At 36.4% G+C, this 21,746-nt stretch overlaps 1 protein-coding gene across 7 annotated transcripts in view; it reads right to left on the reverse strand.

Annotated features, from left to right (window-relative positions):
* Positions 1–18,676, reverse strand: part of LOC116433345 (uncharacterized) — a 513,676-nt gene extending 495,000 nt beyond the window's left edge. For 3 of the 7 annotated variants that reach the window (XM_076366632.1, XM_076366633.1, XM_076366630.1), the window contains exon 1: positions 18,050–18,676. Coding sequence is in view for 2 of the 7 variants with exons in the window: in XM_076366634.1 (XP_076222749.1) it covers positions 18,050–18,110 (61 nt within the window). In the remaining 5 variants the exon portion in view is untranslated. The remainder of the gene's footprint in view (positions 1–18,049) is intronic. The other 4 variants (XR_012998382.1, XM_076366625.1, XM_076366628.1 and 1 more) reach the window with 3 other exon arrangements.
* Between the last annotated feature and the right edge of the window lie 3,070 nt (positions 18,677–21,746).

Below are 21,746 nucleotides of genomic sequence, written 5' to 3' on the forward strand. Positions count from 1 at the left end.
CACGACAAGAAAACAGAGTAACTCTTATCCTAATTTAAATGAGCAGCATAGTTACAACCACGTCCTTTATTTCTGGCAAACATGATGCAATGGAAAATCGCATTCACATGATCATCTTTTAGCTTCTCGTCGAATGAACCCGCACTTTACAAATTTCTTTGTCTCGATAATTATTTATAAATACTAGAATTAGTACACGTAAGATATTTAAAAAAAAAAATACATAAAGTTATCAAAAACCTATGTCTATTTACTCTTCGCCTGTTTCCTTCGTAGTTATGGTGGCTTAGTTTCGGCACGCTTTTTTATTGGCCAAGTTGCGCAACAAAAAATGCAAGCGGAACGGAATGATTTTGTTTCTACACGGCGGCGGCCTTTCACGTGATTCCCCTTGCTTCTGTGTACTTTCAGCTTAACAGTCACTATTACAAAGAAAAGAAATGAACTATACTTCAATAATCACCTGATATATATAAAAATTGAAGTTTAACTAAACATGAAACACATTCTGACTAGTCTAACCTAATTATACAGTCAAACGTACTTCCACAAAACATATTTCGATTGTCCTATTGATTCTGATTTAATCAACTTCCAACGAAAGCTAGCCACAAACATTGAGAATGTTAATTGAGGTCTTTTTAAAAATCTAGGTCATAATAGACCCAAACATCACAGTTACAGTTAAGTACCAAAACACACTGCTTCTAATTTGTTGACATGATCGCGCAGCCAGTCATCGTCGACAAATATTCCGCGGAACTTGTTAGTTATGATTGGACACTCCCCGTCCGATAACACAAGTTAGTTTGGACGCATCACGGCGCCGCCATCCCCTAACCGAACAGGATACGTTCCGCGTCGCGCTGCGTCGCATTCGTTGAGTGCACCACTTACTATTCGGGCAAAATGTCCTTCCGAGCCTTAAATGCACGCCTCTTAATCAAGATCCGCCGGTGGCGTAGCACCGGTCCCGAGGAATTTTCGTTAACGGCCGGTGATTAAGTATGCGCGTGCGGCTGACTTCGAAACGTTAAACCCCCTCGCTCGCGTTTCCCCTTCTTTTTTTCTTTGGCAACCATCCCCGCGCGCCGACCCCTAGAATACTTTGACCGTACTTTTCCGACACTTTGACTAACGATGTAACTAAATCGATCGATGGGAGGGAGGACCGGGCACTATTTTCAGGCGAGTTTCTACGTTCGCCGCTGCTTCTGCGCACTGTGATTAATCACTGACCTGATAGCTTCATTCGGGACGTTAACCTAACTGGCGGAGATAGTGAGGTGACAGATCGTTAAAACGCGACAAAGAAATTTGTTTAAACTTCTGTTCCTTTTTCGGCCGTGATTAACGGTGCTGATTCGTGTAACAAGGGAAATGAATGAGTTGCTTGCACGAGGATTTACTTACGGTTGTGTTTACAGGTGACTACGACCGTTTATAATTGTGGACAATGACTTGTGATAAGTGAATTACAATTTGCTCTGTCAGATGTTCCATTGCTGTTGTAATAACGTGTATGTCGTGATATAATTAGGAAAAAGGTAATTCTATGAAAAAAGACTAGAACGACAAAAATGTACCAGTAATTCTTCGTCTCAAAAACGATGTCAAATTCACTGATATTCGGTCGAAAAATCTCTTGAAAATAATTCGTTTAATGTTCCGATTGTAGTATGAACTGCTCTCCACTTTGCACATTATGTGACGAAATGCGATGTTGCAGGGAAATTTTCACTTTTTTCCGATACTTTACTGTTCCATTCATACTTTTAACTTAATTTCGCGTGATTCAAAGAATTTCGAATCGCGTGGCCAAATTGCAACGCGATTAGAGCTTGCGCGGAGTTTTATGGTTTGGTAAACTGAGGGTTTTAATTTATCGCAATACAACGTCCACAATATAATTAAAATTCCTACGCTTATATTAAAGTTGATGATCTCTAATAATCGTAGTAATGCACACGAAACCGCAATTGCAATACGAATTAACGTACGCACTCTATTACTAGCTGAAATTACAATGTTAAGAGGCCGACTGCCGCGAACGCGATCATTTGCGCCACCATATAGTGTAATTACATATTACCACTATTATTACAACTGTCAATGACGCCTCTATCGTTGTGAATTGTAGCTGTTGGAACGTAAAACTTCCGTAGAACTTTTATTCAAAATGTGTCAAAGATTCGAAAGAAGCAGTTCCTTAAAGCTATAAGATTAAATAAGTACAGCTTTAATAGAGCTGAAAAATTGAAAAGAACAAAAAAGACATACTAATAAATTGAAAAAAAAACCAATAAAGAATGAAATATAATTATTTTACTATTTATACAAGATTCTAAAACATAATTATATTATGAAAACGTTTTTCTTTACGTTCTTATTTTACATTATCAAGTGATTCAAAGTATGATGATTTTCTTATCGACTTCCAGTTATTTAATTTGTTATGTTTAATTCCATTAACGCGTTACTCAAAAATGTCCGCATAATCCTGAGTTTATTCGTCATTAAAAGTTTCTGGGTCAACTGGATGTGTGGATTTTATAAACATTTTGTGACGTATCATGAAACGAGTGGCATAGTTTATTTCAAAGTATGTCCTCTCTTTTCTAAAAACAATGGAGAAGTTGTTACTTTTTGAAACACAGATGATAGGACTTCTATTTCGGTTATAAACAAGATGATGGAAAGAACGATTAGAACAATGAAAAATAAGGTTAATTAAGCGTTCAGCTTTTGCTCGCGAATATAGATACGGACAGAAAAGGAGTCACCAGTGGAAACTCAGTTTTGACCTAGTCTCGATCAGTTACATAACTTTTTCACGGCGCGATATTAATTAAACGCAGTGCGAGACAGGCACGCTCAAAAACAAGTAAACACATTAATAAAGATGTTCCGGCACGGTTTATTTGGGTGTGACACAGCCGTCGGTGCGAGTAGGTTTATGGTATGAACAATTATGCTCGCTCATTTCCACACAATATAACTACATTTTGGAAACGTTTTATTGATAGCTGCATTTTACCATCTGGCGTTATAACTGACCAGCAGTTGACCTACTATAAGCCGACCGAAACAGTAGCGCGCAGCCACTGGTACCCTTGCAGGTCAGAAGGGAAGAAGTACCCCCAATTTCTATCACAAGTGAGGTGGGCGTAGGCAAAAAACTGTCATCGGCAACACCCCGATCGTTCGGCTTTCCGATTTGATACTAAGGACACCGCCCTAGACTACCATTTTCATATACATATATGGAGCTACAAACTCGCAATAGGCCCAGATAGAAAGACATGTAGTCAACGTAAGTCAGTTAAGAATAACGCTATACTCGCTGGACAAACACACACATCGAAATCGTAAATATATACACAGACCTTTCACTCATCACGAACGAACAAAAATACAGTCCACTTTGAACCCAGAAAAGGAGGAACACCTTTTTTCATCCCAACCATTTCACACAAAGTTAATTCGGCGTGTGAACGTGTTACGCAACGTCCACTACCATTGCCTGGAAAGCGTGCACGAACAACAGATATTAAATATGGCTTCAATAATTAATTCTATTTGGTGTCAAAATTGATTTACACCGGTTTTAGTCGTACTGATAACAGAGTTATAGTGACAAGTATGTTTGCGTATAGATTTTACAAGTCTCGCAAAATTCCATTTGTCGATGTACGTTTCGAAATTCCGCAGTAATTTATACACAATTATTTCCACCCGAAAAAACTCGAATTTAATTTCATTTTGTCTACTAAATAATACCCACTGAAACTACGATGAATGGTAAGTACATATCAAACAAAAAATCACCACATACAACAGTAACAATCAGAGCCATTGTACATAATAATTAAATATAAATCCTTTGTGAACGAATATCGTCAGCACCGGACTTGAATTCGTATAATTCCTTTGCAATATTAAGAAATTCCTGTATAATGTTTATAATAATTTCTTATTGTTAACATTTCAAAGAATGTTTGTTTGCTAAGAGTTTAAAAAAGTATAATATAACATTGAAAGCAGCTAAAATCGACCAATTAATTTGTTTTATTAATATATCAACCAAACAGATTAATTTTATGAAATTTCGATGAAATATGAAAGAAATTAACGTTTGGCTGAGTCTTCTGTTGCATTGCAAAATACAATAGAAAATTAAAATGTGGATATTCTACGGGCGTCAACCTACAGATTAAAACAAGCCACTGCAAAACACAGTAGTACAAACTGCACACTATCTCCTGACCCAGACGACAAATTAAAAATACCCTTACAAATGATTCTCCTTTCATAATGTATTCTTTATAAAACCTCGCAGAACAGTTTGTCCCGGACGAAAATGATACCGAAGTTCCGACTCGGGAAGCACGTTCCCGCGATCGTTCGTTTCTACGATCCTCGGGAATCCTTTCCTTGCTGTAATTTCTTACGATAATCCTCCTAACACCGAGTAACACCTTTCATAATTATTCTTTACAACCTCGACGGTAATGATAACCACATCAGCGCGAAAAGTCTCGTTGGGATTTGAGAGCGAAGTCGCGTGACGAGCGCATGCGCTCAGCTTCGTTAGCGAACCACGTTCTTTCAGATGGAAATAACAAAACTAATAAACGTCCGGAGGAACAAAGTGGCCCGGTGCACGTTGCATGACAGATTTACACGAGAAAAAGCGAGAACGATCCAGGAAACGAGGAATCGCGTATAGAGCTTGCTCCCGTTGAATGCGCTCCGCAAACCGGATGATGGGGTTAACGCGCGTCATCGAGACAGCATCCCTGTCTAAGACGGCCGGGGCCACGAGTAAACCACAAACGCGCTGAAATTCCGCGTACCGTAACCCCTCGCCCTAGTTTTTTCGCGAACGGCATCGCGCATATAACATGGTTACACCTCGAGCGCCGACGAAGAAAGTCGCGATAGGACGGGCCGCGAACGTGGAAATCACATTTCAACCTACATAACCAGGGTAAAGCACTTGTTATTAACGGAGACGTTGCTCGAATAATCGTTCGAACGGTTTTGGAGGTAATGCTAGTAAATTAGCCAGTTAACTGCGTTTGACGAGTATACGCGTCATCTTCAAGCTTGAAATGATACTAGTTCTTCCAACAATTATTTGTTTATTATTTCAAACGAACATATGATTCTTCTTCGTTTTGCTTTGTTTTTTTTAGTGCATAGTTCATTTTTTCATTCAATTCCACAATTAACAGGTTAACCTTTTGCACTATGATTTGACAAACAATTACGCTCCATATAACCAGTTTATTGTCTATACTTCGTTAGAAAGAGGAAAAAATTCCATAAAAAAGTTTATGTTTACTCTAAAACACTGTAATTGGTAACACTGTGGAACACGATTTTTGTTTTTTAATAGCCACTAAGTGGTGCTTACAGAAATCTTTATCCTAAATACAGAACCGAAAACCAAATTCCTGGATCACGTCCAGTTTTCGAAGAAACTGGATTTTTGTGAAAACGGTCGAATTTTTTAGAAAACCAAGTGTTACGTAAAAACTAAAAACGGTAAGCAGTTAATATTTATCGCAGAAAGTAAAGGAGACTTGCCCGAACACGTCGCTATAAAAAGTTTTAATTTAGCGTATCATTAAATATTTGTAAATGATGATCAAAGTTTAAAAAAGGGTAGATGCACGTACTTTGTATGCACTTCTGTTATATTTTTACAAAAAGTGGGTTGGCTAGCACGAATTTGTTGTGCACCATTGGATTCTGCAGACATTTCTGAAGATGAAGCCCCCCCCTCTCATGAGAAGCGTGAGATCGGCTTTTTTGGCACAGGGTAAGAAAATGTCCGCGAAGAGCGCGTGCACGGAACTTTCGCACCACACGGCCATCGCTCGCCGGCCACAGCTATGCAGGGCCGTGATTACGCCCTTGTATAGACTTGGACCCCGGACACTTCTTATATGTATATATAATGTTTAATTGTTTTATAAATTTTCATAATAGTTATGAGAAAGGATTTCACAATTGTTCCGTTTTAAATAATTTGTAGTTTAAGATGTGAATACACATATACGAGTAATATTGTTACGATGATTAACACTAAAACTATCGAATCAGTCAAGATGGCCGCAATAAATTTTATTATCTTTCGATTATTAATATCTTGAAAGTAATAGATATCTAAAATGTTTTTGAAAATTAATTAAGTTTACTGGAACTGTAACGAATATTCGGGTATACTCAGTAGTTTTAGTGTTAACTTAAAAATACTTCAGTAAACATCCATTGTAGATCCTACTTTGTGTAATAGTTTTTTACGTAACATTTAATACTCTATTTAAATTCAAACTATCATTAAATGTACCATGTAAGAAACTGATTACAATGATGTTTTTCCTTTATATTATTTTATATTAAATTTGTAGAAGTGTGTGTGTGTGTGTGTGTGTGTGTGTGTGTGTGTGTGTGTGTGTGTGTGTGTGTGTGTGTGTGTGTGCGCGCGCGCGTGAGAAGATGTGTGTGAAGAAAATTGATAATTCATTTAGTTTCAAAAGAATGAACGAGTTTGGCATCATATAATACAAGAGGTTAATTTAATTTATAGTTCAATATTGTTAAAGTTTGGTTTTTTTCGTAGTTCGTATACTTCATTGGTACGCATGATGCACCAGCGATATTATTCAGAATTTTTAATTTCTAAATTGAAAATTTAATCCCACAGAGACGTCATTCGATTCCCCGATTCTATCAATTTCCTGTTTTTTTTCTATTTTTGGATCTTGATGCTTCATTCATAAGGATACACTAGCGATATCGATCCGAGTTTTTAATTTCTAAATTGAAAATTTAATCCTTCAGGGACTGCACTCAGTTCTTCTATTCTTTCATTTTTCTATTCTTTCTGCTTTCAATCCTTTATACTTAATTGACGCGCAGGATACACTGATGATACTCTTCAGAGTTTTCAAATTATAAATTGAAAATTTAATCTTTCAGGAACGACACCCATTGTTAGTTCCGGGTTTCTTTCAATTTTCTCAAATTCTTCTTACTTCGGTACAGACGTTATCGTAATTTGTTTATAATTTAGATTGTTTAAATATTTTTGTATGGTTATCTTTAATATAGGAAAGAGAACAAATAATAATGAAATCATACAAGAAATAAAGGCACTGACACAATGGACACTATAAAATATTTTGCAGAGATATTGATAGGTAAATGTTTCATTTGTATTAATCGATAAAGTTCGATGTGTTAAGTAACAACGTTGATCAATTAATCACATTTTTTCCGTGTCGAATACATTCCTACAACGATCTCGAATAATGCCTGAATTTACGTTCCCAGGAAGTGCTTAATCTAACTCTTATTAGTAGATGTGTTAATTACGCGTTTACGCTCACCTAGGAAAACAATGGCGACACGTATCTCAAAAGCGACTACCACTGACTTGAAACTAACTATTTCACCGACTAAACTTCTCGCGAGTAAGCTATAACGTTCAACAGTGTATCTTCATTGCAACGCTTAACTGTTGCAACACTATACGATAATAATGTAAGAGACAAATTGCCTGAAAGCACATAGTTTCATTTTATTTGCACGCGTTTAATTCGTTTCGATAGAAAAATTAACTAATGTTTTGAAAATTATATAAGCATTACTGTACAAATCCATCATTTCAAAAGGTCAACTGTTTGAAAACAGAAGGGAACAGTAAATTAAGTAAATTAACTCAAACTTTGTATATTTTAGTATCATTGCTATAGTTGAGAAAACGTGTTAATTTTTCAACAAAATAGATGATACAAATATCATTTAAAGAGTCCAATTGTTACATCCTACTCCACTAAGCACCCTATATATTCATAATAACTATTATTACTATTACTATTACTATTACTATTATTATTATTATTACTATTATTATTACTATTATTATTTTTACTGTAACTATTATTACTATAATTATTATTACTATAATTATTATTACTATTATTATTGTCACCATGATTATTTCTATTACTACCACTTTCGTTAATTTTATCTTCAACGTCTCCATCGTGACATCATACCATGCCTGTGTCCTTTTGAAAACGTGTTCATCACCACCCCCTATCTAAAAACAATAATTATGCATACCGAAATGCTCCGCTAGGATTATGACTACATCTACTTGTAAACCTCACCACTCTGTGAACATCTTGTACATCTAACCAAGTATGAATATAGCCAGCAATCCGACGTCCAGATTTTTAGTCAATCCAACCCCCAACGTGAATCATTAAGGCCCAAATGTTTCTCCCTTTTCCGAGTTTCCCTACATCCGATGAACCGAGAAGAAGAGCAGATTTTTCTTAACCGTCAACATTAAATTAAAACCTTTACCACGTTTCTCCAACTCGGACTCGCCGTCGTGTGACTCAATAAAACACAAAACCTAAACAACTTTGATTTTTCTCTGGATCCGGACAAGATCCCTTCCTCTTTTTCAGGAGCATTCCTACCGCATGTTATGGCAACATGACACCAATAATCCATTAATAAGAAAACTGAAACTATAGACTTTTTATTCGATTTAATGTTAATTTAATGTTTTTCTGAATATCATAAACTATTGGCAAGTAGAAGTGTTACAAACAGTTTCTCGCAACTATCTCAAAAACTATGAATCAGCGAAGACGTTGCTGTTTGATAACTTCACTCAGACCGAAATTAATGAACACATTCGCTACCAGCACTTATTTCACTTCCGGTCTTTTCAATTATAATATTTTCTTCAATCCAATAAATTTTCTAAACAAAATACTAGAAAAATGAAACTGAAACGAGTCATTGAGTTCCTAAATATAATGTCGCAGTTTATAATTTTTGATAACAATATTTATACGATTAATTTCATTTTCATTATGTAAAATATAGGATTACAGCCGTTACAAATATGTGACGCTGGTAGCGAACGTGTTAATGGGAGAAAGAAGAGCTGTAAACTTCCTGCGAAACAATATTTTCAACGAATTATGTTGACCGTTCAACCACTATGGCTAAAGTATGTAAAATGTTTACTGTCCAGTTGGCCAGTGTTCTTATGAAAAGGCAATCACAATCGTTTCAAGCATTGCATTCTATTAAAACAAGTCGACTCGTTCCGTTACCGGCATACTGGGCTCGCGCGAACGCAAATTTTCAACGATCTCCGGAAAAAAATTTAGAGTGAGCCAAATTCTTGATTTACGGCTACTAGGAGGACCTATAAATTTTCCTCGTTGAAAACCGCTTGGTTGTGAATCTTGTCTCATATTAACACTTAAATAACCGGCATTGAATTTTTACAATATTATTTCCTACCATTATAACTTTACCTGTCAATTGTGTTACCGTACAACCGCAAATGAAATAGGTGATCGTTTAAATGTTGAAATAATTTAATCAATGAAATATTGAAAATTATTTCTTAGTTTGAAATGTGGATTATTTTTCGTTTCTGTTGTACCAACATTTACTTTTGTACTATCGGAAATTACGGTTATAAGATTTCTGATGAAATTATAAAATGACTTTATAACATTTCTTTTGCTTCACTTACTAACGACTTTTGTTAATTGTCGAAATTGATACTATTAATAAATCAAGTAAAATCTTTCATTCATTAATCAACTTTCCAACCTCATTACATTATAATTAGTCTACTCACGGTGATTTCTCACGTTTCCACAATTCCTAATTATCCCTAGGAATATTTATAGAACAATTTTCTTGCTTCTCTTTACTCTCAATTTTATTAAATTGAGATAAAGTTGTAGTTTGGATAAAACTGTTCGGAGAGTACATTAAGTATACTTGCACATTCTTGTTTCTCGATTGTATTTGCTGGAAAACTACAAGCCAACTGTTACGATCTTATACTTCTCCCCAAGTCTCGAGTAATTTTTCTCTGATGTAATAGCTACCAAGATATCGTAACCACTTTGCTTGATATTATCAGAAGTTATATATTCCAGAAAGTCAAATGTGTTCACATTTCTCACTACACCCATATTTTTCAGACAAACTACTAAGGCTAGAAAAATGTCCAATATCTTTTCTGCTTATATACGTTAATCATTAAACAGACAGTTTCATTCAAAAGAAGTATTAACAAAAGTTCTAGAAAATTGTCAAATATGCTACTGTACAAATTCAGTAAATCAACTAAACAAGAAAAGGTACGTATTTTATGGTTCTCATATTACTGAGGATTACAGAGTATAACAGATACAATATAAAATAAAATAGATTTTAGTGGCAATATGGTGGAGCCAATACAAGTTTAGAGCAGTTCCCTTATTGCCCACGTCATGAATCCCGAGTGGAGTAAGCAAACAGAAACTGCGGCACAAACATCTTTCTTTCCAAGAAAGCGCCCTGAAGATCCTATAAATTTACCAGTGAATAGGTCCTAAGACACGACAGTTACCGTTTAAGGGATTGACCAGGATATTTTCCCGACAACGTTCGTTGACAATTTTCAGCCGTGCCCTAAGTCTTTAGAATAAGACATAGTAGTACAATTTAGGGACTTACTCGTAAATGAGCTTGTCCTAGTTAAGCAACGTACTAAACTCGAGCAAGATGCTTTAATAAATCAAATAGAAGAGAAATGTTAAATTGAACAAATTAATTCTAATAAAACAATTTAAAAATATTGTTTTCTATGTAATACATACTAAAATAAATAATAATGAAGTGAATGACTAAACGCGTAAAGGGATAGCAAAATTTCAGAATCAATAAATGATACTCCCTCTATCCCATATTATGGTATACCCTTTTCTGATATTTTCTTATTGTGAACCATAATGAAATTAAACGTATTACACATTTGCATTGTTACGATGGACCTGAAATTTTTATCTCTTTCGTGAAATACGGTTATTCAAGATACCGAATATCGAGGGAAAAAATGACACCCGTTGAGACAGCAACATAGAAGATAACGGCATAGGAACTATTTCTGCAGATAAACCAAGCAATAAATCAAAACCATTGAACAGTGATCAGTGCAATGGGATATTCCAGTCATTGTCACAAGGTAAAAAAGTCAACAAATTAAGTCGCGGTACGATTAACAAAATTACAGCTAACTTTTCCCGAGTTTGGCACATATTGTGTAACCAGGAAGCGATTGATACAATGCATAACAATTAAATCGGTAATTAAGTATATAAATAAAGTTTCTAAAAAAACAATTTTAAATAAAGTTTATATGTAAAATAATTAAGCGTGTATTTTTTGCATACCATATTCTGGGACCAAAAGTAAGGGTCAAATGTGTACCAAAATTTCAAACAGAGGGAGTAATGAAAGCTACAAAGCCATTAATAACGTGTATTTCTATATACCACACATGAAACAGTAGCGATTCATAAATTTATTCAATTTTGAACGTGCAAAGAATCTGCCACGTATCATAAAAGTCCTTGAACTTGGAAATTGTTCCGTGTAACATCTCGAAGAATAGTGAAATTTCTGTTATTCATGCAAAAAGAGAGAGGTCAAAAGAATGTGAACAACAGAGAATACATACATTTTTGTTAACTGAAAATTTGTTTCCATTTGAATTAAAAAATTCGCAACCGATATTGAAATTCATTCATAACGAGATTTGCACGTTAGTGAGGTTATATCAATATTGTGGGATGAGTGGTTCGTCGTGCGTGCGTGCGTGCGGGCAACCGGGTCATGTTTTGAAAAACTCGGGTGCCTGGAGAAGCGCGAAGGAAAAGTGTGCGTGCATGCGGCCGGTGTCGTTTTGCGTCTGGACGGCGCTGGGATGTTTGGGAAATAGAGTGACTGTGTTTAGAAAATCTTGACGGGCTAAAAGAATGTTAGGAAGAGTGTTTCAAACGGAGCAACTGAATCATGAGACAAGCGTGTACGTGATCGCGTAAATTTTGGCTATGAACAAAAGTGCGAGTAAGAAGGGTGCGAGTGAAAGAAATAAAGAGCGAATAGCGTGTGCTTTAAAAGCAGGTGGCAATTCATGGGCGCGAGATTACTATGTGCGATTAGCGAGCAAGCAGTTGGATGCGCATTTGGGAAAAGAATCAACAGCGAGCACTTAGATATCAGTCGAAATATATTTAGTATTCTAACCAACGAAAGTGTTATTGGAGAATCAACCTCCCTGTTTCTCAGAGAATTCTACAAATTGAATAACTCGTCCGGGATTAAAAATCCTCACAAACTGGGAACTCGTTGGGGATAAAATATCCTACAATATTAACGAATAGACTTTTTTTATTTATTCATTACTACGCTCTGGCGCGTGTTTTGAATATTGATAATAAAAATATTATAATATTAATTGCGTAAAATTCACAGCCTTGTAGTACATTTACTATTATTATCATATCGATAATACAATTGTTTAATCATTGATTTTATGGAATGAGATGTTTTGCAACGCTGTTCAACTTTCTCAAAAATCAATGTTGAACTAAGTAAAATTTTATTTACAGATCGATGAATTTTATAGAAACTTAAAAAGTACCTGTCGTACAATTTCGACGAGTTTAGCTTCACTTAACGCCCCGGAATGTACGACGCCTTTTAAGTTTTTTATCTTCCTTGACAGAGTCGATGTTCTCTATGTAATTTTTTTTCGATATTCCGTACCCTTTTTCCGCGTGAACGCGGTTGTGTTTGAAAATCGTTAAAGTGGATTTTCAGGAAATTGCTGTTTCCTTAAGTAATCTTTGCGTTCGAAAAGTCAGTAAATAGATATGAGTATTAAACCGCCAGCTTACTTGTTTTGCATAGTATTATAAAGAGCAATTAGCATCATGATAATGAAACCAGGTGGGAATGTACAATTTTAAGTATTCGATAGTACATATCCCTTTTACTATGTTTCCATCCATATTATCCATCTAATAATTTAATATAAATTTTTGTTTACTTACCTTCCAATATAATCTTAGAATGAAATTGTCGAACGAGTTTCTAAGCCAACGGACCGAACATTTACGAAATTATTCAACAAGAATAAATTTATAATCAAATTCATTCAATGCACAGTCATATGTGTATTCCCACAGATCCCTCTAGTCCAGAGTTTTCAATACAACAATGGATCAAATTTCCTAAACTGTTTCTAAACTCCGTTACAATCTAAATAGAAAATTTTATCCTACAGATAAAACATTATCCTTCATGGGAGTTCAAAGTATCACAAATATTTCTATTTTACCGTCACTAGGTTGACACTCATTGCACGTTTTATTTTATTGTTCCCAAAAAAATAGCTATTCGATCGTCCAGATCTCAAAAATATGAATTTCAAAAACAAAGAATTAGGATGCCTATCCATACAATTGTATTAGTAAAAATCGACATTTTACCAAATAATGTTTATCAAATGTACTATCCATCAGAGTTGACGGACTCCGTAAACCTAGTTAATGGATCAACTGCTTCCGTAATGGCCTCAAAATATTTCCCGGGTCATTCGTCTCCATCGTAATCATCGTACGGCAATCCGAACCGCTCTTCATCAAAAAGTTAACGAAACGAAGCTATCGCCGTTTGTATTTCGCACGTCTCTGATACACGGGAATGATAAATACGAAAATTACGGTATCGCGATAGCACGCAGGGACATGAATTCGCTTTAGCGCGTCGGTTGTTTCCCTGGCTGAACCGTGTCAACTCCACAATCATTTCCCTGTATCAATATCCACCTGAACCTTTCCGCGCGCGCCACATTCAACTGCGTCGGATCGCGTTCGTCCCGCGACTGTGACCGTGAAAACACTTTCCTTTCTTTTTTCACGGGACCAACAAAATCGACTTCGATTTCGAACAAGTAGCAACGTTAAAAATCAATCCACGTGCCGTGCCAAAGGAAAATTCTCGGAGGACGGTGTACCGAGACGAAAATTCGTTTCAGCTTTATGTTTTAGTACAATCGTGCCGGTTGCATCGAACCAAGTCCGACCGAACAACGGAGCTGCTCGCCAGTTAGCAAGACGCTATTAACGATACGTCCGTGAAAAAAAAATATATTCGCCGTTTCTCCTCGAGCGCGGAGGAACGAAAATTTCCAATTGTTGAACGAAAAGAGGATGTTCCCGTTTCCTTTAGCTTTAGCTGAATAACTAATAACATAGCGAAATTATAAAATTCAATATTCAGTATCAGTTTTAATGTAATGAAAATAATTATACATGGAATATTGAAATAAAATAGCTCTATCTGTTGATTCGTTTATTGCTTTCATTCAATACTGTCAAAAATGTACCTAATCAATGTTGTATTATTAAAACAATATGAATGTATATAACTAAAATGCTTTTGAGTGTAAAAGGATAATGTCATAATAATGATCATTATTAGAAACTTTATGAATCTATGAAGTCAATGCTACAGCGACTAACATATGATGCATAAACTTTGATGAAACTTGTATTCTACTGTACATTATTTTGACTTTCTTTGTCATGTATTAAATTTTAAGGACATCTTTAATCACACGTATATTCATATTTTTAATAGAATTCTATTGGCCTTCTCGAATTCACGCGAATAAAAAATGATATAAAAGCTGTCGTATTTTCGTACAGTTAAAATGCGTAAAATTCTGCTATTTGGATATCGTATTGAAATATTGTGTAATAGGTATATAATACAGTTACTCTTTTCGATGTTCGTATTTATGTGTTATAATAATATTTTATTGGCCTACTTTCACTTACCACATAAATAATAATCAGTAACGCGATAACATGCTCACCTCGTATAAGTACTGCGTTACATCAAAATATTCGTGTTTGCGTTATTCATGTGTGCAGACTAGTAAGTTGTGCTACAGTATCTATTGATTACTATCCTGTCAATTACGTATGTTTTTACCAATTATGTACCTCGTATTAACAAACGTTGCAACATTTTGTTCAAAGCATTAAATAATCTTAATTCGTCCTTATGATTATTTTTACATCACTAATGAACCTATAAACAATCTGTAACATTTCTGATTAACGTGCACGATAAACAAATAGACGAATAATCCATGTATAATCTCCTTAAATTTATTATTCGTGTCAATAGCATTCGTTATAAGTCCCAAAATATCACATGTCGCTTCTGTTGAGCAACAACAATCGAAAAACACATGAAAATTCGAATTAAATTAAAAAAATAAAACATTCATCTATTGTATAGGAAGTGACTCCATAATATTTCGAAATATTTCGAAATTTCTCACTGGATGGAAAGGAAACTTTTAGGAGCAGCTCGTTTGAAACGGAGTTGCTCGATGGTGAGAGGCAACAAAATCCGAAACAGACAAGGAAACATGCGTACCGACGCAACGTGCTCCAACAATTACCCCGCAATTTAAATACACGTACTTCCGCTTAAAGCGGACCGTTTCGGTGTGCAGGAACCCTCATGCGCCGTGTCGTTTAGCACGTGATCCGCCAGTGAATGGAACCCCCGCATAAAGGGAAACGATCCTAAGAAAAAAATACGTACGATGTACTTTAGCGCGCCTTGCGCCTTTCAATGATAAGGTTAACTATAGACAACCGGGAAGTTTTGAATAATTAAAGTGAGAGCTAAGTAGAATCTCGCGTTTTGATTAGCATTCCGCTATCCAGCAAAGGAGCAGTTTTTATCATTTCCCTCCCTCTTTTTTCTGTTTTCTAGACTCTTTTCTCTATTTGAATCGTCGGGGAAAGCTTGACGCAATGAAAAGAATCGGTCCCATGCTCGCCTTTATTTTCTATCTTCTTCAACAATGGAATTCCATTTTTAGTTCCCTTTTTCAGAATGCGAATCCCCTCACAAACCGAGGTCTTGATACGTCAAATATAAAATTTAACGTAAAGTTTAACATTAGAACTATCGAGCGGTCAAATCGACCGTGTTTTATTCTCCTGTGGAGATTATACGAGTCTTCCATTGGCTTATAATTTAATTTGTGTGTTACTAGATCAACGCGCCTATTTATAAAGAAATATGATATTGGAAACCGAGTTTCACTCGGGCACTGTATAATTATCCAATCGAAACTGCTACAAAATTAAAAGCGTTTCAAAAATTAGAACTACCTGGAAGTAGATTGTCTCTGCGCATGAATATCATAAAAAAATGAAGAAACCCCGCAAATGTAGGTACTCCGAAATTGGAAACGCTACAAATGTAAAAATGTTCCGCTTCTGACCGTATAATATTTTTTTATACTAACCAATAAAACAATATCGAACAAACCGTCTTTTTCTTTTAAAACGCATAAAATACGTCGCTATTTACGAACGAAACAATTTCATTCGTAAAATCGTTTTCGTTACGAGATTTTAGAATATCTTTCTTGAAATAGAAGCATATAATTTTTTTCTGAGAACTTTCTACTTTTCATTCGAGTAAATATTTTCATTAATGCGTTTTTTCTATCTTACAGGTTATGTAAAGCAATTGAGATTAAAGTCATACACTCTGTCATTTAAAATCAAAAGAAACGTCATTATGTATATAAACTCGATAATTTCTTTTAACTACATTTGTGCAACATTATAATTAAGAGATATGTTATATTTAATGAAATATTATAAAGATGAAAATTTCTATCGAAACAAATGATAGTAGCAAAACTATTAGTCCACCAACTGACTACCCGTTGACTATCAACGGGATAATACATCCCAGAGTATAATTAAATCTTTCAATAGGGCAAACAAGCCGCTTCAATTGCTCCGTTCTCTATTGGAATGGTAGCTAGGGGTCTATTTTATGAAATAAATTGTTTTGTTATAATTTACGCCATTTTTAGTTTTAAAGTCGTGCCCAGAAATGCAATTCTTTAAATTGTTTGCTTTGACTTGTTCAGGTCATGAAAAACCGTGCATAAAATCAACTTACATGTTATCTAGACTATTACGTCATTTTTGTTCAATGTGTGACTGAAGAATAAACAAATAAATGCATTAGTACAGTCCGTACTAATAATGTTTCTTTTTTTATTAATGAAAGTATGCAAGTCGGCTATAGCTGTTCTTTGCCGCAATGGATTAACATAATTATGTTCTATAATGACACAAGAAAAGCATCGATACTCGAAAGCATAAAATGGTCCATTGTGTATAACACACCAGAATAAAGCCGAAATCGTCGCAAAATTTTGCGTAAGAAAAAAGACAAAAGAGTGTTGGAATTACGGAACGCAGATGAGGCGGAAACAAAAATCTCTCCCATTGTGTCTATTGTCCGCATAATGGAGATGCGATGATCGAAGAAGATGCACAGCAGGAAGCGTGCCGCGCGCCGGCACTATCGTAAAATACAGAGACAGGAATTTCGAACACATTAATCGTATAAGATAGCATAACGATGCTGTTCTTTCGACGACGCGCATGCTACTGTTCGAAATCCGAACGAGATAACACACGTGGGGACGTGCATTTTCGCATACAACGCTCGCGAAAGGAGACTATCGGTTCTCACCGAATACCACAAAAAAATCCACAGCATTAGGAGCAGCGTTACCTAGCGTCGTAAAACTTTAAACAGTTTTCCTAGCTACTTTAAGAACGTGACACGCTAGTGGATAAAAATAGTGCGTCTGTCGGGTGTTTGCCACGGCTTTCGGCCAAGAAAAAAATAACTGATGCTCACGGATCACCGGGTCAAGTTCGAGATCGAAGGACACTTGAACTACGAAAAGCTACGCGCTACACCTGCTGTACCAAATTATCATCAATTCACGTTAACGTCAAGTACATGGGCTGTAAGAAAGTAAGTAGAGGAACACGAGGAATTCTTTAACCGAGATTATCGATACCTTGGAAAAATATAGGTTTGATTTGTCCAGTAGCCAACAATCCCAACAAGACTTAACAACGCTAGCAACAACGCTACTGAAGAAACACGAAACCCTCTTCTTCCAAAAGTGATCGATGCAATTTGAAATCTCAGAGAAAGAAAACTGCTAATGAAACAAGCTCTTCGAGCCCAAGAGTACCGATGCCGTTTACCAAATACCATAAAACATAAGTTGAAACCAGCCACTCACCTTGAACGTATCCCAGAAAGAATAAACTGCACAGGAACCAATTTCGTATCATCGCACTCATCCTGCAGTAGGCACACTGGACACTTAATCGGAGCAACCCTCCGGCAGAGCGTATACCCTCTTATCACAAATCTCCGTGTATCACGACCACATTCACACGTGTCGACGGCGTAGAGACGTGCACACGGCGTGTAATCCACTGGGCTTTACTACGTGAATTCGGGGAGCAGAGAGTCCAATGGGGACCCGAAGAAGAAGAACAAGAATACGGCGCACAACGTGCGTGAACCACGCGCCTGTACGTGCTCTGGCGAACTCTCCGTAAGGACGAACGAAAGCAAACTGAGCTACTATTCGCTATCCGAGTCCGTATCCGCTGAACCACCGCCACCTCCTCCGCCGCGCTCCCATCCGGCTCCGCGGCTCTACCACCTGCGCGCCCCGAGTTACCGAACAACACAACTGTACATGCAGTCCATGCACCGAATCATCCCCACCAGCCAGGTCGGGAATCGCGCTCGACACTCTCACCCTCCCTTCCTGACTCTCGCCTAACCTCCTCGACGCCTAAAACCCCACCTCACGCTTCCGACAACCCGTTTGCATCGTCTTCCTCGCTCATTTTTCCATTGCACCGACCGTTCCATCTCTTTTCTCTTTCCTGCGTACACGTAAAAACACACCCCCAACTTGCTTTCTTTTCACCTGTCCCTTCTTATGTTTTTCCAAACAACCTCATCGAGCACCGTCGATGTCATAAGTTCCCTGTGTCTCGCCCAGCACCCACTTATTCCTACGTGTCAATTCATCGCGCTTGTTAGATTATCGTATCCCCACGAATCTGCTTTCGCGTATACCGCTCTATATTTTACCTACAATTCCCACTGCCGCACTCTTTTTCTACGCGGTCGCGCGTGCGTTACACCGCGGAAGGGTGGCGGATTAATAACAGAAACGATTGTTTGCAGATCGTTACCCGTAGATACTTTCGGTTTTCTTCTTTTTCTCTTTCTTTGACTTTTTGCTCAGGCTTCGCTGCATCGGGGGGGATGACCATGGGAATTGGTTCGGATTGTATAACTACGTTGAAGCGAGTTTTTGCGTGGAATCGGTGCAATAGGAGATTTGTGAATTTTAGAGAGTGCGGTGAATTTATCCACGTTTGAAAGAAAAGGGTTTGCGAATTCGCCGTTAATTATGAGTTTTTAGTCTTTGTAGGTGTAATTTCCGGTCTGAATGTTGCTATTGCTCGAATTTTTCTGTGCATCAAGGTATGCGCGATATGTATACCACAAACCATAAGTATTGAAAATTGAAAGCATGAAATAAAAACCAGTTCGAGTTCCCCCATTTGGGGATATCTGCGTTCCGTTTGGCGATCGGCAGGAATCCATACCGTTTTCCACTTTGTATTGCTAATTTAGCAGAAGAAGGAGTATTAAATAATAAAGGAAAAACAATTCTTTTCCAATAGATGTATGCCAATTTGTTGAACTTTGAATGATCGCGGTTGAAGGAAAAGATCGAAGTTATATATTATAATTACGAATAACTGTTCGATCGAAGTGTTTATGCACATTGATGCTGCAGGGAATATCCTCAATTTTTATTTTATCAAAGTCGACTAATTTCATTACAGTTTTAAGTATCTAACACTGTGGAACACAATTTTTGTTTTGTAATAGCCACTAAGTGGTCCTTATAGAGTTCCTTACCCTAAATATGAATCCGAAAACCAAATTGCTGGGTCACGTCCAGTTTTCGAAAAAACTGGGTTTTTGTAAAAACAGTCGAATTTTTTAAAGAACCAAGTGTTACGTGAAAACTAAAAATAATAAGCAGTTAAAATTTGTTGCAGAAAATAGAGGAGACTTGCCCGAATATGTAGCTATAAAAATTTTGAATTTTGCATGTCATTAAATGTTTGTAAATGATGATCAAAGTTTAAAAAAGGGTAGATGCACGTACTTTGTATGCACTTCCGTTATATTTTTACAAAAAGTGGGTTAGCTAGCACGAATTTGTTGTGCACCATTGGATTCTGCAGACATTTCTGAATAGGAATACCTACCCCCTGCAGAAAGCATGTGATCGGTTTTTCTTTGGGACAGTGTAAGAAAATGTCCGCGAAGAGCGCGTGCACGGAACTTTTGCGCTACACGGCCATCGCTCGCCGGCCACAGTTATGCAGGGCCGTGACTACGCACTGTATAGACCTGGACCCCGATCACTTCTTATATGTATATATAATGTTTAATTGTTTTATTAAACATAAATTTTCATAATATTTATGAGAAAGTTTTTCACGATTGTTTTGTTTTAAATAATTTGATGTTTGGATGGATAAATGGATGTTTACTGAAGTATTTTTAAGTTAACACTAAAACTACTGAGTATACCCGAATATTCGTTATACTTCCAGTATACATAAATAATATTCAAAAACATTTCAGATATTTATTGCTTTCAAGATATTAATAATCGAAAGATAATAAAATTTATACCTGCCATTTTGACTGATTCGATAGTTTTAGTACTAATCATCGTAATAATATTACTGGTATATGTGTATTCACATATTAAGCAGCAAATTATTTAAAACGGAACAATCGTGAAAAGCTTTCTCATAATTGTAATGAAAATTTATAAAACAATCAAACATTGTACATACATATAAGAAGTGACCGGCGTTCAAGTCTATACAGGGCGTAGTCACGGCCCTGCATAGCTGTGGCCGGCGAGCGATGGCTGTGTGGCGCGAAAGTTCCGTGCACGCGCTCTTCGCGGACATTTTCTTACCCTGTGCCAAAAAAGGCGATCTCACGCTTCTCATGAGAGGGGGGGGGGGGGGTGCTTCATTTTCAGAAATGTCTGTAGAATCCAACGGTGCACAACAAATTCGTGCTAGCTAACCCACTTTTTGTAAAAATGTAACGGAAGTGCATACAAAGTACGTGCATCTACCCTTTTTTAAACTTTGATCATCATTTACAAACATTTAATGACATGCAAAATTCAAAATTTTTATAGCTACATATTCGGGCAAGTCTCCTCTATTTTCTGCAACAAATTTTAACTGCTTATTATTTTTAGTTTTCACGTAACACTTGGTTCTCTAAAAAATTCGACTGTTTTTACAAAAACCCAGTTTTTCGAAAACTGGACGTGACCCAGCAATTTGGTTTTCGGATTCGTATTTAGGGGAAGGAACTCTATAAGGACCACCTAGTGGCTATTCAAAAGCAAAAATTGTGTTCCAAAGTATTACTGATTAACATGATTTCCTTCATTTAATGGACTAACAGTCCAGATAAATGGGGACACAAGAAAGAATTCTTCAAAGCATGTCCTCAAAGTTCGATCATATACACCCTAAAGTGTAGTCTGAAATCTGAATTATTATTTTTGTGGATAACCAAGACTCTGGACCCGGGACTGAAAAGTTTCCGAAAATATGTATGCAAGGTGTTCTAAAACTATTGTGTACAAATGATACGGTGTATACAACTCATTAAACTGAGTAAAAAGAAAGCCCAATAAACATATGTCCAAAACTCAATAGTTCCTGAGATAAAACTAGGTTTTGTTTAAAAAGCAAAATGTATGTATGTGTATAAAAAGAAAGTCTATGTAACGTTTATCCTATTTAAATATTATTGAAAATGTTTGTAGTGATCCGCCTAGAAGTGTTTATGCC

Source organism: Nomia melanderi, chromosome 4 (genome assembly GCF_051020985.1).
Source record: "Nomia melanderi isolate GNS246 chromosome 4, iyNomMela1, whole genome shotgun sequence".
Lineage (NCBI taxonomy): Eukaryota > Metazoa > Arthropoda > Insecta > Hymenoptera > Halictidae > Nomia > Nomia melanderi.